At 39.2% G+C, this 12,812-nt stretch overlaps 1 protein-coding gene across 10 annotated transcripts in view; it reads right to left on the reverse strand.

Annotated features, from left to right (window-relative positions):
- The window catches only part of LOC134212990 (uncharacterized), a 310,126-nt gene that overhangs the window by 40,432 nt on the left and 256,882 nt on the right, over window positions 1-12,812 (reverse strand). For all 10 annotated transcript variants that reach the window (XM_062691416.1, XM_062691413.1, XM_062691410.1 and 7 more), the window contains 2 exons: window positions 9,621-9,753; window positions 8,778-8,998 (listed from right to left, as the gene is read on the reverse strand). In XM_062691416.1, the coding sequence (XP_062547400.1) occupies window positions 8,778-8,998; window positions 9,621-9,753 (354 nt within the window). The remainder of the gene's footprint in view (window positions 1-8,777; window positions 8,999-9,620; window positions 9,754-12,812) is intronic.

A 12,812-nucleotide genomic window follows, 5' to 3' on the forward strand; every position in this document is an offset into this window, starting at 1 on the left:
GATTACGTGAAAACCAGAGTATCTACAAGGATGCTTGCATGTATTTTTCCTTCCGCTCGTTATGTTATGTGAGGTTTATTTTATTTGGAAACTAGAACTAGTTTGTTAATCAATGCTGGATGCAGATAGAGAATGATCTAATGCTATGATCGAAAAACAAAGCGGGCTTGGTAGTCATATGGCTACTGCTTCTGCCTCATACGCAGGAGGTCGTGGGTTCAATCCCAGGTCCGTTCCATTCCCCTACTTTGTATCTTTCTCTTTATTTCTCATGTTCTAGCAATCGCTAGAACTGGAAATGGACTTCCATACCGTTTCCATTACTATTCCTATACCTTCAACTTGAGTATTCTAACAGTAATCTGCTAGAATTGGAAATGAACTATAGAGCTCGTTTCCTACATCCAATTAGAAATTCCATCAGTTACCTTCTCCTATCTATCACATTGGCAGCTCGTTAACCAAGACGGACCTCTGCCTCTCCAACCTAACCCAGAAATTCCAACAAATTCCGCATGAACTCGTGGCAAGTGCAGAGGTATATTCGGCTTGCAGTGGGCGAGTGATTGCATCATCATTTCCTCCCCCTTCCCTACATTGACTTGCATTCTGACGTGGCAGGCGCCAGTATGACCTAACAAATGAGATCACCAGTACTTGTACATTGAAGATGTGTGCTAGTCCCAAGCAAACATCTGTTGGTTCCCTGTGCAAGAACAGCTGATCTGGTCATAATGGAGTAGCTACTACGAGCAGTCAATCAAGCTCAAAGCTCAAGCTAATGCTATGATCGAAAAACAAAATGTTGAATAATATGTTAAGAATATGCTTCTGAATTAAAATCTAGAGTCTGAAAGTACGAAAGCCTCCATTTGAGAGGCACGAAGGCTTTTTTCCGAAAAGCTCAGTTGCTTCGTTGCCAGAGAATTATAAGCATCCTTCTACTCTCCTCGGTAGCCTCATTTCAAGAGGATCGGAAGCTTCCTTTCAAGAAGCTCAGAAGCCTTCTTACAAGTGGCTCGGAAGGTCCCCAACAAACGTTCGAGACGGGTTAAGAGCTTTTATAGCCAAAAATCGTCGTCTTCGGCTCAAATAACGGGCTTGGTGGTCATATGGCTACCGCTTCTGCCTCATACGCAGGAGGTCGTGGGTTCAATCCCAGGCCCGTTCCATTTCTCCTACTTTGTATCTTTTCATATATTTCTCATGTTCTAGCAATCGCTAGAACTGGAAATGGGCTTTCATACCGTTTCCATCTTCTATCCCTATACCTACCTAGTTCTAGCAGGTTACTGTTAGAATTCGAAATGAGCAAAAAAGTTCGTTTCGGCATGCAATTAGAATACTACACCACCCTTTCATAACTATCACATTGGCAACCCGTTGACCAAGACGAACCGCTGCCATAAAAAACCTTAACCCCAAGACTCCAATAAAATTCCACAGGAGCTCGTTGCGAGTGCAGAGGTGTTCTCGGCTTGCAGTGGGCGAGCGACTGCATCATCAATTCCTTCCCATCCCCGATGACCGTGAGGACGTGTCCAGCGCCGTTATCGACTATCCAAAATACTAGAGCTCTCGGACTGTGCACATTGAGGTTGGAGAGCAAATCCCATGCTTCCATCCATTGGTTCCCTATGCAATTGCGATTGTTCTGGTCGATCAAGGAGTAGCAACTACGAAATGCACGGTCATCATGCTCATGCTCATGCTCATGCTCAATGCTGGATGCAGATAGAGAATCCATCATTAATAGCAGGGATGTGGCTATTTTCGCAAAAATGGTTCCGATGATCCGAAGAAGGGGTCGGGTTTGGAACCGTCTAGACTCTAGTACCATGCAGATATGAGTGATAATGTTCATGTTTTCCGAGACGGTGAGTCTTCTTCTTCTTATTGGCATTACATCCCCACACTGGGACAGAGCCGCCTCGCAGCTTAGTGTTCATTAAGCAGCACTTCCACAGTTATTAACTGCGAGGTTTCTAAGCCAAGTTACCATTTTTGCATTCGTATATCATGAGGCAAACACGATGATACTTTTATGGCCAGGGAAGTCGAGACAATTTCCAACCAGAAAATTACCTAGACCGGCACCTGGGATCGAACCCAGCCACCCTCAGCATGGTCTTGCTTTGTAGCCGCGTCTTACCGCACGGCTAAGGAGGGCCCCTAGACGGTGAGTATTGAATCTATTTTAAAAATATAGCTTGAGAACCTATAAGAGGTGAACCAGCCCGAAGCTAAAAACCTCTATAATAAAGAGAAAAAAACTTGGGAACCGTAAGATTCACTGGCCTATTTGTAACAGAAAGAACAATATTTGAAAAGGGTTTATACCTTTAAAAAATGATTCATCATTACTTTACTCTCTTGTTTAGTGCTGTCTGAGGTAAAATCAGGAAAGAAAATATTATACTTAGTCGCAATATGTATTCAGGTTCACTCATTTATTTGTTTTCATACATTTCTATTTTCATTATATTCTAATTTTTATTTTGTCCAATCAAGGTAATTCAAATCAAACGCGTTTCGAATCGGACGCAGAACTCTTGCGATATCCGGATGGTTTGTTCTGTTTTGTGCGGTCGGAGAGTAAAGCAATCAGTGCGCGATCAAACGTATTTTGTTTCGGACGTAGAACTTTCGAAAGATCCAAGACGTCATGACGACATCGAAGAAAGAAGACTTCATACCAATATTCTTCAAGATACAGCTGGCATGTGCAGATTTTTATTAATTCTTTGTAATAATGAATTTGAAGTAACGAATCCCTGGAGGAAGTTCCGGATTAATTTCGGAATGAACTTCAGAAGGACTTCTTGGAAGTACCTCCGGAGGAATTCCTAGAGGAAGTTTTAGAGCGATTCCTGGAGCAGCTTTCAGAGCGCTTTCTGATGAAATTTACGGAAAAATTCGTGGAATAATTTCAATTTCGAAAATTTGTATTACCGTGTGGGACCGAAATCCGTACAGCACCGAATTCCGGTCACGTTGTGTGATATCACTAAATTAAAGAGGGTTTATAGGAATACATTTATAAATCATATATCGTATCCTAATATTATACTTGACAGTAGGCTTTCTGGCCGTTGAAATGGAAAATATGCTTTGAAATTAAAATATTATAACTGAAATCGCTACCCAGAAAACGCAAAGTTTCAGGCGCCATTTTGTCGCGTGCCGGATATAATTGCACCGAAAGTGCCTGTGTTGAAATTGCAAATTGCAATTAGGCCGTTAAAAATATTTTATGAACATTTTGTCCCACTGGTATTCGATAAACCAAGAGGGGGTCATAAAAAAATATTAAAATGAAAAAAATAAAAAAAAACTCCTCGGATTTGTTAACGAATGTTTTGAAAATCCTCAAAATTATCCGAATTTTATTTTGTTGCCTCCTCAAAAAATTATTTTTTGGCAAAAAATCCGAGGGGGGAGACAAAATGGTGTTTAAATATTTGTATCGGCTTTGGCAGTTGATAAAATAGCACCAGGCTAGCGTACTGAGGGTCATGGGTTCGAGTCTCATCGTGGGAAAGTGGTAAAATCGGTACAAAAAGTTAGGTTCTTTCAATAGATATTCCAGATTATTTTGAAAAAAACTTATCCAGCTTTTTGCGCCAGCCATAAATTTGGAAAGGGGTGATTCAAACATGACAGATGCTGTGAACTTTTTTTGCTCAGCATCATAGTCACCGTTGAACTGAAGTATGTTTTGCAATCTGTCAAGATGTTCGAAATGCACATATAATGCATTGGTATTTGAATTAATAATAAACGTAATAATAATTCTACCTTTTAGATTTTCTGTAGTCGAATTACAGATGTTGGGAAGCCGCAAGAACAAACTTATCGAGATGTAGCGTATATTCTTCGTTATTCGTCAGTTTCATTCAAGTCAATCACCTGGACACCTGAGGAATCCTTTTTATTCTTACTTTACCAATGTTACGTCTCATTGATTCTTTGATAGTACACTCTACTTGTTGGAGAATACATAGCAGAAAATCCACTAGAATTAAATCTGTAACTCCTAGCGAGCCCTTGCTAGACTTCTGATCGAAAAGAACTTACATACATCCATATTGGTCTTTCTTCGAATGATTCGTGACGTTGGATTTCGATTAGGCAAATGAGTTGATGCTTTCTGCTGAATTGAATTAGCTTGACAAAAGATGAAAGTGTTCAACTTTCTTCAATTAAATTGCTCAATCAAAAGCGTTTAAAGTTATATTTGCTCAATTTTCTTGAACTGTCTTATTCTCAGTCTAGTTTAGGCAAATTAATTGAACGAATCGTTACACTTGAACGCAAATTGAACACCTTTGTTTAACTCATTTGAGCAGAAGGCAAGTTGACCATATTTATCTTTGGTAACCACGTCCTCCGCGTTCCGCTGTACGGAAACCGGTAATCAGGTTTAACTTTCAGCAAAGGTGCTGGACGGCATCATATACTACATTCACAGAAAAACGTTCAACTTCGTTCTCGGAAGATTTAGATTAACCAAGCATGGATGTGGTCCCGTTTACGTAAGAAAACATCAAGAAGTATTCTATCATTAGGAGAATATTCCTCGTTTTTTCGAACTCCGGAACCTAGAAAATCGTCTCTGTGCCTTACACCGCGATGTGTATATGAGTCAGCACTCCATTTTCAGAAATTGATGCCGGATCTAAAGATAAGTGGCATTTTCAGAAAATAACCGTTTGGAGGAATCACACCCACTGGCCATCTATGTCCCGCGAAGCCAGTGACATCGAACGATGATCAGAAGTCAAAGTGCATCGAGTTAGGTGGTATACAGTAGATTGATACACCTTGCTGAAACGGAGGAATTCTAATCACAGACGACAGGAATCGATGGTCGAGAAAATTATCAATTTGGCAAGATGTGAGTGAAACAAATTTTGCTGAGAATAGCGGGTGGAAACAGTACATGTTTCAATATTTCGAGCGCACTTCTATTGACCGTCATAGAACTAAAAAATCAATCATTTTTTTATCCTGGCATATAAAATGAATGGTATCGTTCCCTCCAGGCGTGTTTAATAATACGGTCAACCGCCAGCAGTTCTTGAATTACCTAAAAGAAAGAAAATTTGAAAAAAAGACTTAAAAAGTGAAATCGATTGTGAAAACATTAGGTAAATATGTTGACGTTTCCATCGTTTCCATGCGTAATCAAAATTTTTCAACATACCAAAGTATACTTCGATCGAATTACTAAAATTATAACAGCATTTATAGTGGACACCTCAAACGTCAAAAGGGGTGATTCAAAATTTATAGCATGACCTGCGTAAAAAGCTGGATACAATGTGGTCATATGATGATGGATCGACTGTAATTTAGATATTTCGGGATTTTCTTGGCATGCAGTCTTAATTCCAGAGTCAAAACAGGGTTCTACTACTGTCCGACGTTTCGGCAATTGTATTTTGCCTCCTTCAATGGGAGAACTATAAAAATAAGGTGTATTATAATTGTTCATAATTTTGTATGTTCGTTAACTTACTAGTGGTCTGTTTTTGTCAAAATTGTCTGTCTTAACATAAATCCGTCTTTGGGTATTAGGTTTCGTATCACTGTTTGTATAAGATTGATTAGTGTAATGTATTAGTGTAATGTATGTAATCTATATACATAAAAATGAATTTCTGTCTGTCTGAACCTTATAGACTCCGAAACTACTGAACCGATCGGCGTAAAAAAATATATGCAGAGGTTTTTGGGGTCGGGGAAGGTTCTTAAGATGGTTCGAGACCCCTCCCTCCTTTGGAAAGGGGGGCTCCCATAAAAATGAAACCGAAATTTCTGCACAACTCGAGAACTAATCAATTTTAGGCGAAACGAAGTTCGTCGGGTCTGCTAGTGTATAATGAAAATTACCCAAATGACACGTTAGTAACAACATTTATTCAATTATTACATTACACTAATCAATCTTATACAAACAGTGATACGAAACCTAATACCCAAAGACGGATTTATGTTAAGACAGACAATTTTGACAAAAAACAGACCACTAGTAAGTTAACGAACATACAAAATTATGAACAATTATAATACACCTAATTTTTATAGTTCTCCCATTCAAGAAGGCAAAATACAATTGCCGAAACGTCGGACAGTAGTAAAACCCTGTTTTGACTCTGGAATTAAGACTGCATGTCAAGAAAATCCCGAAATACAATGTGGTCTTTTGTGGCAAAGTCTACATGTCCAGAAAGTTGCATTGAAAGCTGAGCGGGTGCTGTCAACATTTGTTCGAGATGGTGCGTCTCTCACTTATCAGCTATGTATACATATAGGGGAACTTTCCCTTTCTACATCTCACTAAACATATATTCATCTCATCGCAAAACAAACAAATACAGCACCAATTTCGTCAACATGCGTGAAAAAAATCACAAAAATAAGAAACAAATCAAATTGCTTTCCATTGCTTTGTTTTTGATGAGATGAATATCAGAGCCATAAGATGAATTCCATGAGCAGTGCCGCTACGATATGTAGCATACCGCGAGAGAAGTTTTTCCCAAGCTGTCATGATTATTTGGGGGCTATACCGCATGATAAATTTATTTTAAAAAGCTTCAAACGCGTGGAGCACTGGTTCTGATGATGTCTGTTAACTTGTTCTACAGAGCTGTGTGGTCCCCAATACAAAATGAGTGAGAACAAAGCGAGAATCACCACTCCTCTGTGGGGGCTGCCTACCCGATTCTGTTTTTTCTTTTGTATACAAGTTTGATACATTCATCATAAATATAATAGCCCTGTTTGTTTGTCCGGTGACTAGCCAACCAGACGCAGCAAGCGGGGAAATTCTCACAAAAAATAAAATATTTGACACTTCATCTTTTTTACTATCAGATGCAGAAAACAAAACCAGTGACAACCTTAGACAACCAGATACAGCATTTGATGAAAAAAATCACAGACAACAGACGTTGTCAGTTTTTGCCTTTCTTTTATACTGCCGCTACTCGCATATCAGTCCCATTTCGGTTTTCATCACTTTTGAGTTAACACCGTGAATAGCATTTGATTTTATCATACTTCCACATAACATGATAAAAAATGAGACTTTGTTCGGGAGAAATGTGAAAAAATACCAAACCAACCTTGTACCATATTGAATGTACCCGCATACCAGTCCCATTAATAATTTACATAAGTGGATTGCTCAAAATTCAATTATTTTTCCATTGATTTGAATCGTTTTGCTCTAACTCATTGAATGAGGAATGACTCTGCAAAATTTCAACCAGATCGCAGAATGTTTGGAATTATTAGAGTTTTGCATGGATAATGCGTTTTGAGATCTCATCGGCTATTATCTCAGTATGCGAAAAACCAATATGGGACTGATATGAAAGTACCGGCAGTAGGGTTAGGCGGTATAATGCTTCCCACCTGAGCGAAACGCCCCCCTTTGATTTCAAGAAAACTATAACTAACTAGGGTAAAAATCAGTTGGTTCTAATAAATATTTTTAAAACCATCACACTATGTGAATGTGGAAGTATTTTTGTATTACATAATGAAAATAATAGAAAAATACAAAAAGTGACAGTTTTGATGTAACTTTTATTGTTTGTTTGCTCAATATTCTGGAGCGTTGCTAGCATATTGTCCGCAAAATTTGCACTGGAATACTCAGTTGAGCAACATAATAACTTTTCTCAGTGTTTAATGTGATATAAAATTGCTTCCATCTTCAAAAATGTTAAGAATTTCGAAAATATGTTTCACTGGTCAAAACGCCCCAGTGGTTTAGGCAGGACGATATGCCCTTACCAACTGGACACAAGGGCAGCGAGCCTGCAGCAGATGCTTCCAAATTATATGGAAAATATTAGAATGTAATTCACACCTACTTGAATGGACTTAGGTTGGTTTTTTAATGACAAGCACATAAGGATTTGTAACCTTTTTATTATGGGATAGAAAAAATAATAATGAAGGGCTATGAAACGTCTCTGGCTAAGGTGGGGCGTATTGCCCAGGCACTTTTTGAAATCCATTTTTTCACGACTTTTCAAAAAAGCTTTATTACGTGGTATCTGTAATATTTTTATATGACTACTCACGGGCAATGCATTTGCGACTTCTTGCACTACCAAATAACACAAAGTTTGCATGAATTGCGATGAAAAGTGAAAAGTTATCATAGGTGTTGCCTTAGGGGGGGCGTATTATACCGTCTTACCCTATAGTTGTTCGTTATCTATTAAGAGCGATTTCTGCAAAGCCTTCCCTCAATACTAAAAAAGTTTCTGCGTCTGATGGTCGCGATTTTATCAAATTCCGTTTATTTAAAGCTTGCTGATTTAAATTTCGATAACATTTTGCCTTTCATAACCTTTTTGTCTAACTTTCGTATGTGTATATGTGACTATGATGTTAATTTTGTACAATCCAGCTACTTATGAAGCAATTCGAAAAGATTGAATAACTTTGTAACTCTATTCCAGAAACTAATGCATCTCACTCAATGTTCAATTATTCCGTACGAGCTAGTCAGTTTTTGTTCATCCTCCTCTGCCGCCGGTTAAAATTATACTGTGGGAAAGGATAAATTGGTACGTGCTTCACATAGTAATTTTCAGGAGCTGGCGCTCTGATGCGGTCATCCTATCGCCCATGGAGGCGCTCAGTTAGTTCCTGTCGGCAGAGGCATTCCATCCGATAACCCATTGCCCTCCGTCCCCGTGCTGCACCCGTTTCTAGGATGCAACCGTCCTGTCGCTGTCAGTGCAACTCACCTTTCCGTAAGCCGTGAGGCCACCGTGTTTGACGTCGTACTTGGGAGCATCGGCGTTGCTTGAGTCCGCCCACGGTGTGTGACAGGTGGACGTCAGGGTCATGTAGCGAACGCCGAGTGCATAGTAAATCCGCAGCACACCCAACGATCCGCCGAGCGAGTGCCCTCCCTCGACTCCAATTAGTGAACACATTTGATGGTTTTTGTGCGCTTGAACGATATCTGGATGGGGGCGGGGAGAAATTAGAACGGTTAAATTGGATGCTATTGGACAGCGAAAACGTCATGTAAGGTGCATATAGAAAAGAGATAATTAGAATCCCATGAAAAGATAACAGATTTGCGATGCAAACGGCTACGCGCGGATGATGTTGCCCAGGGATAGGTCCACATGAAAGTCTGCTGCTGCTACGTAATCATGGTCATGGTTTCCGGTATATTTTAAATGGAAATGTTAGCCATTACCGGCATCATATATTACTACGGCGGCAAACCATTGGCAGGGAACCAGTGTGGAATAAAAACATAAATCGTTGTTGGATAGTATGATGATAGTATAGGTCCTTGTACTACTTTGGTAAACAACTGTCCAAAATATAACGAAAAAGTTCTGATATTGAAGTGAATGCACACGCCTTTCACTCATTCTGTGGTGGATAATTAGACTACATCGAGTGAAAATTAGTGACTCTATTCACAGGGCGTGCGCAACTCTCGGGGCACCATAGCGCAGATAGGAGCAGTCCAACAGTTATCATGATTTATATCCACTTCCGTGTACCATGAATGAATGTCATAATGCGCGGCTGAAGTTTTGGGGAAGCATCTAGTCATGATACTGTACCGTAAACTGATGCACATGCCGTTAGATGTGGTGAGTAGCGTTCCGTCAGTCTTTTAATTACATCAATTTGCTCCAGCGTGATCTGCACGGCGTCCTTGTGCTGAGCCTCACAGGGCACGTACGCGGCCCAAAACTGGAAAATTACGAGAAATGAGATTAGTTTTAGCTCTAATGTGAAGCGCACGTGATAATAGCATTCTAATGGGCGTTGTAGGTGCTCTAGTAGGATATCATAAATTGTGATGAAATTCGTTGCGAGGGGTCAATATTTCGAACATCAAAGGGGAGTGGCTTAATAGTTGGAATGTAGATATTTCAAAACTGTCTTATGTAGCTTAAAAGCTTTCCGTTGATAAATTTATGTAAGACATGCTATTGTAATGGAGGACACCTAAGTCATTTTCATCAACAGACTTGCAATTATTTTGTACATCAATTAAAAAATGAAACGCCCTTTAAGTTTTTAAGTCAAAAAGAAATACTCTTTAAGTTGAGTTGAGTTGAATGTTTGCTCAAGGTTCCGTTCTAGTTTTCCTTAAACAAAATGCACAATATCTAGCTTCAGTGCTAGTGCCATATCACTGAGGGGTTATGATATGGTTGAAACATTGATATAATAGGTATACGAATGTTATTGTCAGACCAAGCATTAACAAAAGTTATAAAGTGATCTATGTTTACTTGAACCGGTGGCAGTGACCGAACTCTTGACCATCAAGTACACTTTATCTGTTCTCCACCTCACTTTATGTCTGCAGTGCACACATATGGATGGGAAAACTATAGTTGAAGAAATCCAATAAATGTGGAAACTTCTAACCCCGGTGGAAGAAACAGGCATCACAGGCTGCAAGCCAAGTGCACCTCCCGCTTGGGCCCACTCCAAACTCCAAGTGCAGTAAAACAGTTGGAAAATTCTTGAAAAATTGATTCAATTTGCCACCGCACCGAGTAGTGTTATTTTGGCTGCAGCTTTTTCCCCTGCTGCTGGAAGTTTTCCGACCATCAGTTGCAGTGTAGTGACCATGCATTTTACGGATGGATTGCGAAGTAGGTAAAAGTCAGCTTGCATTCAAGATTACAAAGCTGGTGCATATTTTTGTTCCGCTCGTTTGGGCGGAACCCGACTGTTGGATTACCGTACAATCAATGGTCCGAGATGAGACAATATCTGGAATGTACGGGAGCAGAATAAATTCACCGGAATTCTATTTTGAAGCATAAATTTGCCCAAATTGGCCCAACAATTTGCGGTGTGCCACCGACTGGACAGAAGCTGTTTTGAGCTTTCATGTTTTGCAAACCGAAAAACTGGGTTCTGAAGTGGAAAACTTGATCCACCAGACCAACGGACGTCGTCGGTTGCATGCTTTTATCAATTTGCCTCCTACTTAGGAGAATCAAATTTCAAAGTTTGTTATCCTTATTGAAAGGATGAACGATGCCTTCTGCTTTATGAACAGTTTTGGCACGTCCAAATTCGTTTCGTACCAAAGATATGAGGAACTGCAAAATAAGAGAGATGCTTTACCGAACGTTGCATCGCTTGAATAGGAACTTACAGCACGTTCAAAAGTTATAGTCGCTTTGAAATTCCTTTGTACTATAATAGAAAATAAAAGAGCGAGGAGTTTAGTCCACAGCCTGGTATCTGTGAGTACAACATCATTCAGAAAGACGTGTTGTTCACAGATTACGTAATCACTGTCATGTACGAGGGTGGCTTCAATTGGATAGGATAACTGAGTTTTAGTGTTCCATAAAGTGAGCAGTAGTTTATCAGATTACTTTTCTGGCGTAGAGCAAATTTTGAACGACCCTGGAAAGAGATTTTCCGTCAATGAACACGCTCGTAAGCAAGATATATAAATTTTGATGGAATTTATGAAGCTCCACAAAAATGCACTGGAGACACCAGTGCTCGAAGCTACCAGTCTGTGAAGGACGAACAGCGGAAAAGTATAAAACTGGCGGAGCTTGTTTATGGCTATAGTAAGATGAAAGTTTAACCGAGAGCATGTGACTAAGGGAGAGTTATTGTTGAGTGTTTGGGACGATATTAAAAGGATCCCTGACAGAGATAAACCGGGACACGATGGGCCATGAAATCAGAAGTATCTTGATGTATGCATCAAAATTCTTCTTAGCGGAAAAATACGTTATTTCGCCAGTTCGTGTGAATGGACGTTTTCAATGCTATATTGGAATTAATTGATGTTGACATTTCAGAAATCATTTTTTCTTCTAATACTATGAACATGGAACATTAGAGTGATTCAAATTTTGACTTTTTTGCTCCCCGATGCTTAATCGATTGCATTTGCCATTTTAATAATCCTCCTAAATTTTTAGCTTATTTGGACGTAATTTGAGTGAGCACGCGCAGTTTGAAGTTTGTATAAAAATTACTATGAAAACAGTAACTTTTGTGGAAAACCGTTCCTCAACGCTTCCCATTAAGCTCTAATAATATATGAGTACATTGGCAACGTAGAAAATTTAACAAAGAAACAGATCGTCTTTGTTGCGAAACGATTTATTGCATACAAGAAAAGTTATTAAGCAAACACTGAATCATGGGAAATTCATTTTAACACGTAAAAAAATAACATCAATATCAATAATGAGCATTTTAGTTTACTTCATAACTTTGCTTCCAAAAGACAAATCAATTCGCAACAACAACTGGCTTTCAGCATAGGAAGTATTCTATGCAGTCAACGTGTTGATTATATTAAAATAGTTCATGGGCCATCTCAACGAACGTTCTCTCACATGAGGGTCGATTTTCACAGTACTGTCCATACAAACTTCAAACTGTACGTGTTCACTCAAATTACATCCAAATTAGCTAAAAATTTAGGAGGATTATCAAAATGGCAAATGTAATCGATTAAGCATTGGGGAGCAAAAAAGTCAAAATTTGAATCACTCTAATGGAACATAGAAGAAAATCATTTGAGTAATTCTCGCTAAGAACGGGTCACTATATGCACGAGGTTCTCAAGAATGCCTTAATTTATGGCGAGTATACAAAGGATCTGAGTTAAATTCCCCAGAAAGATGGACCCCTCTTTAGTTATACACGAAATCACGCTTATGAGCCCCTCGATTTTTTTTTATCAATTATTGACTAGCCAAAACTGTCATAATTCAAACATTTCTCAACCGATCCTAGAGGTCAGCATATCA

Source organism: Armigeres subalbatus, chromosome 2 (genome assembly GCF_024139115.2).
Source record: "Armigeres subalbatus isolate Guangzhou_Male chromosome 2, GZ_Asu_2, whole genome shotgun sequence".
NCBI lineage: Eukaryota > Metazoa > Arthropoda > Insecta > Diptera > Culicidae > Armigeres > Armigeres subalbatus.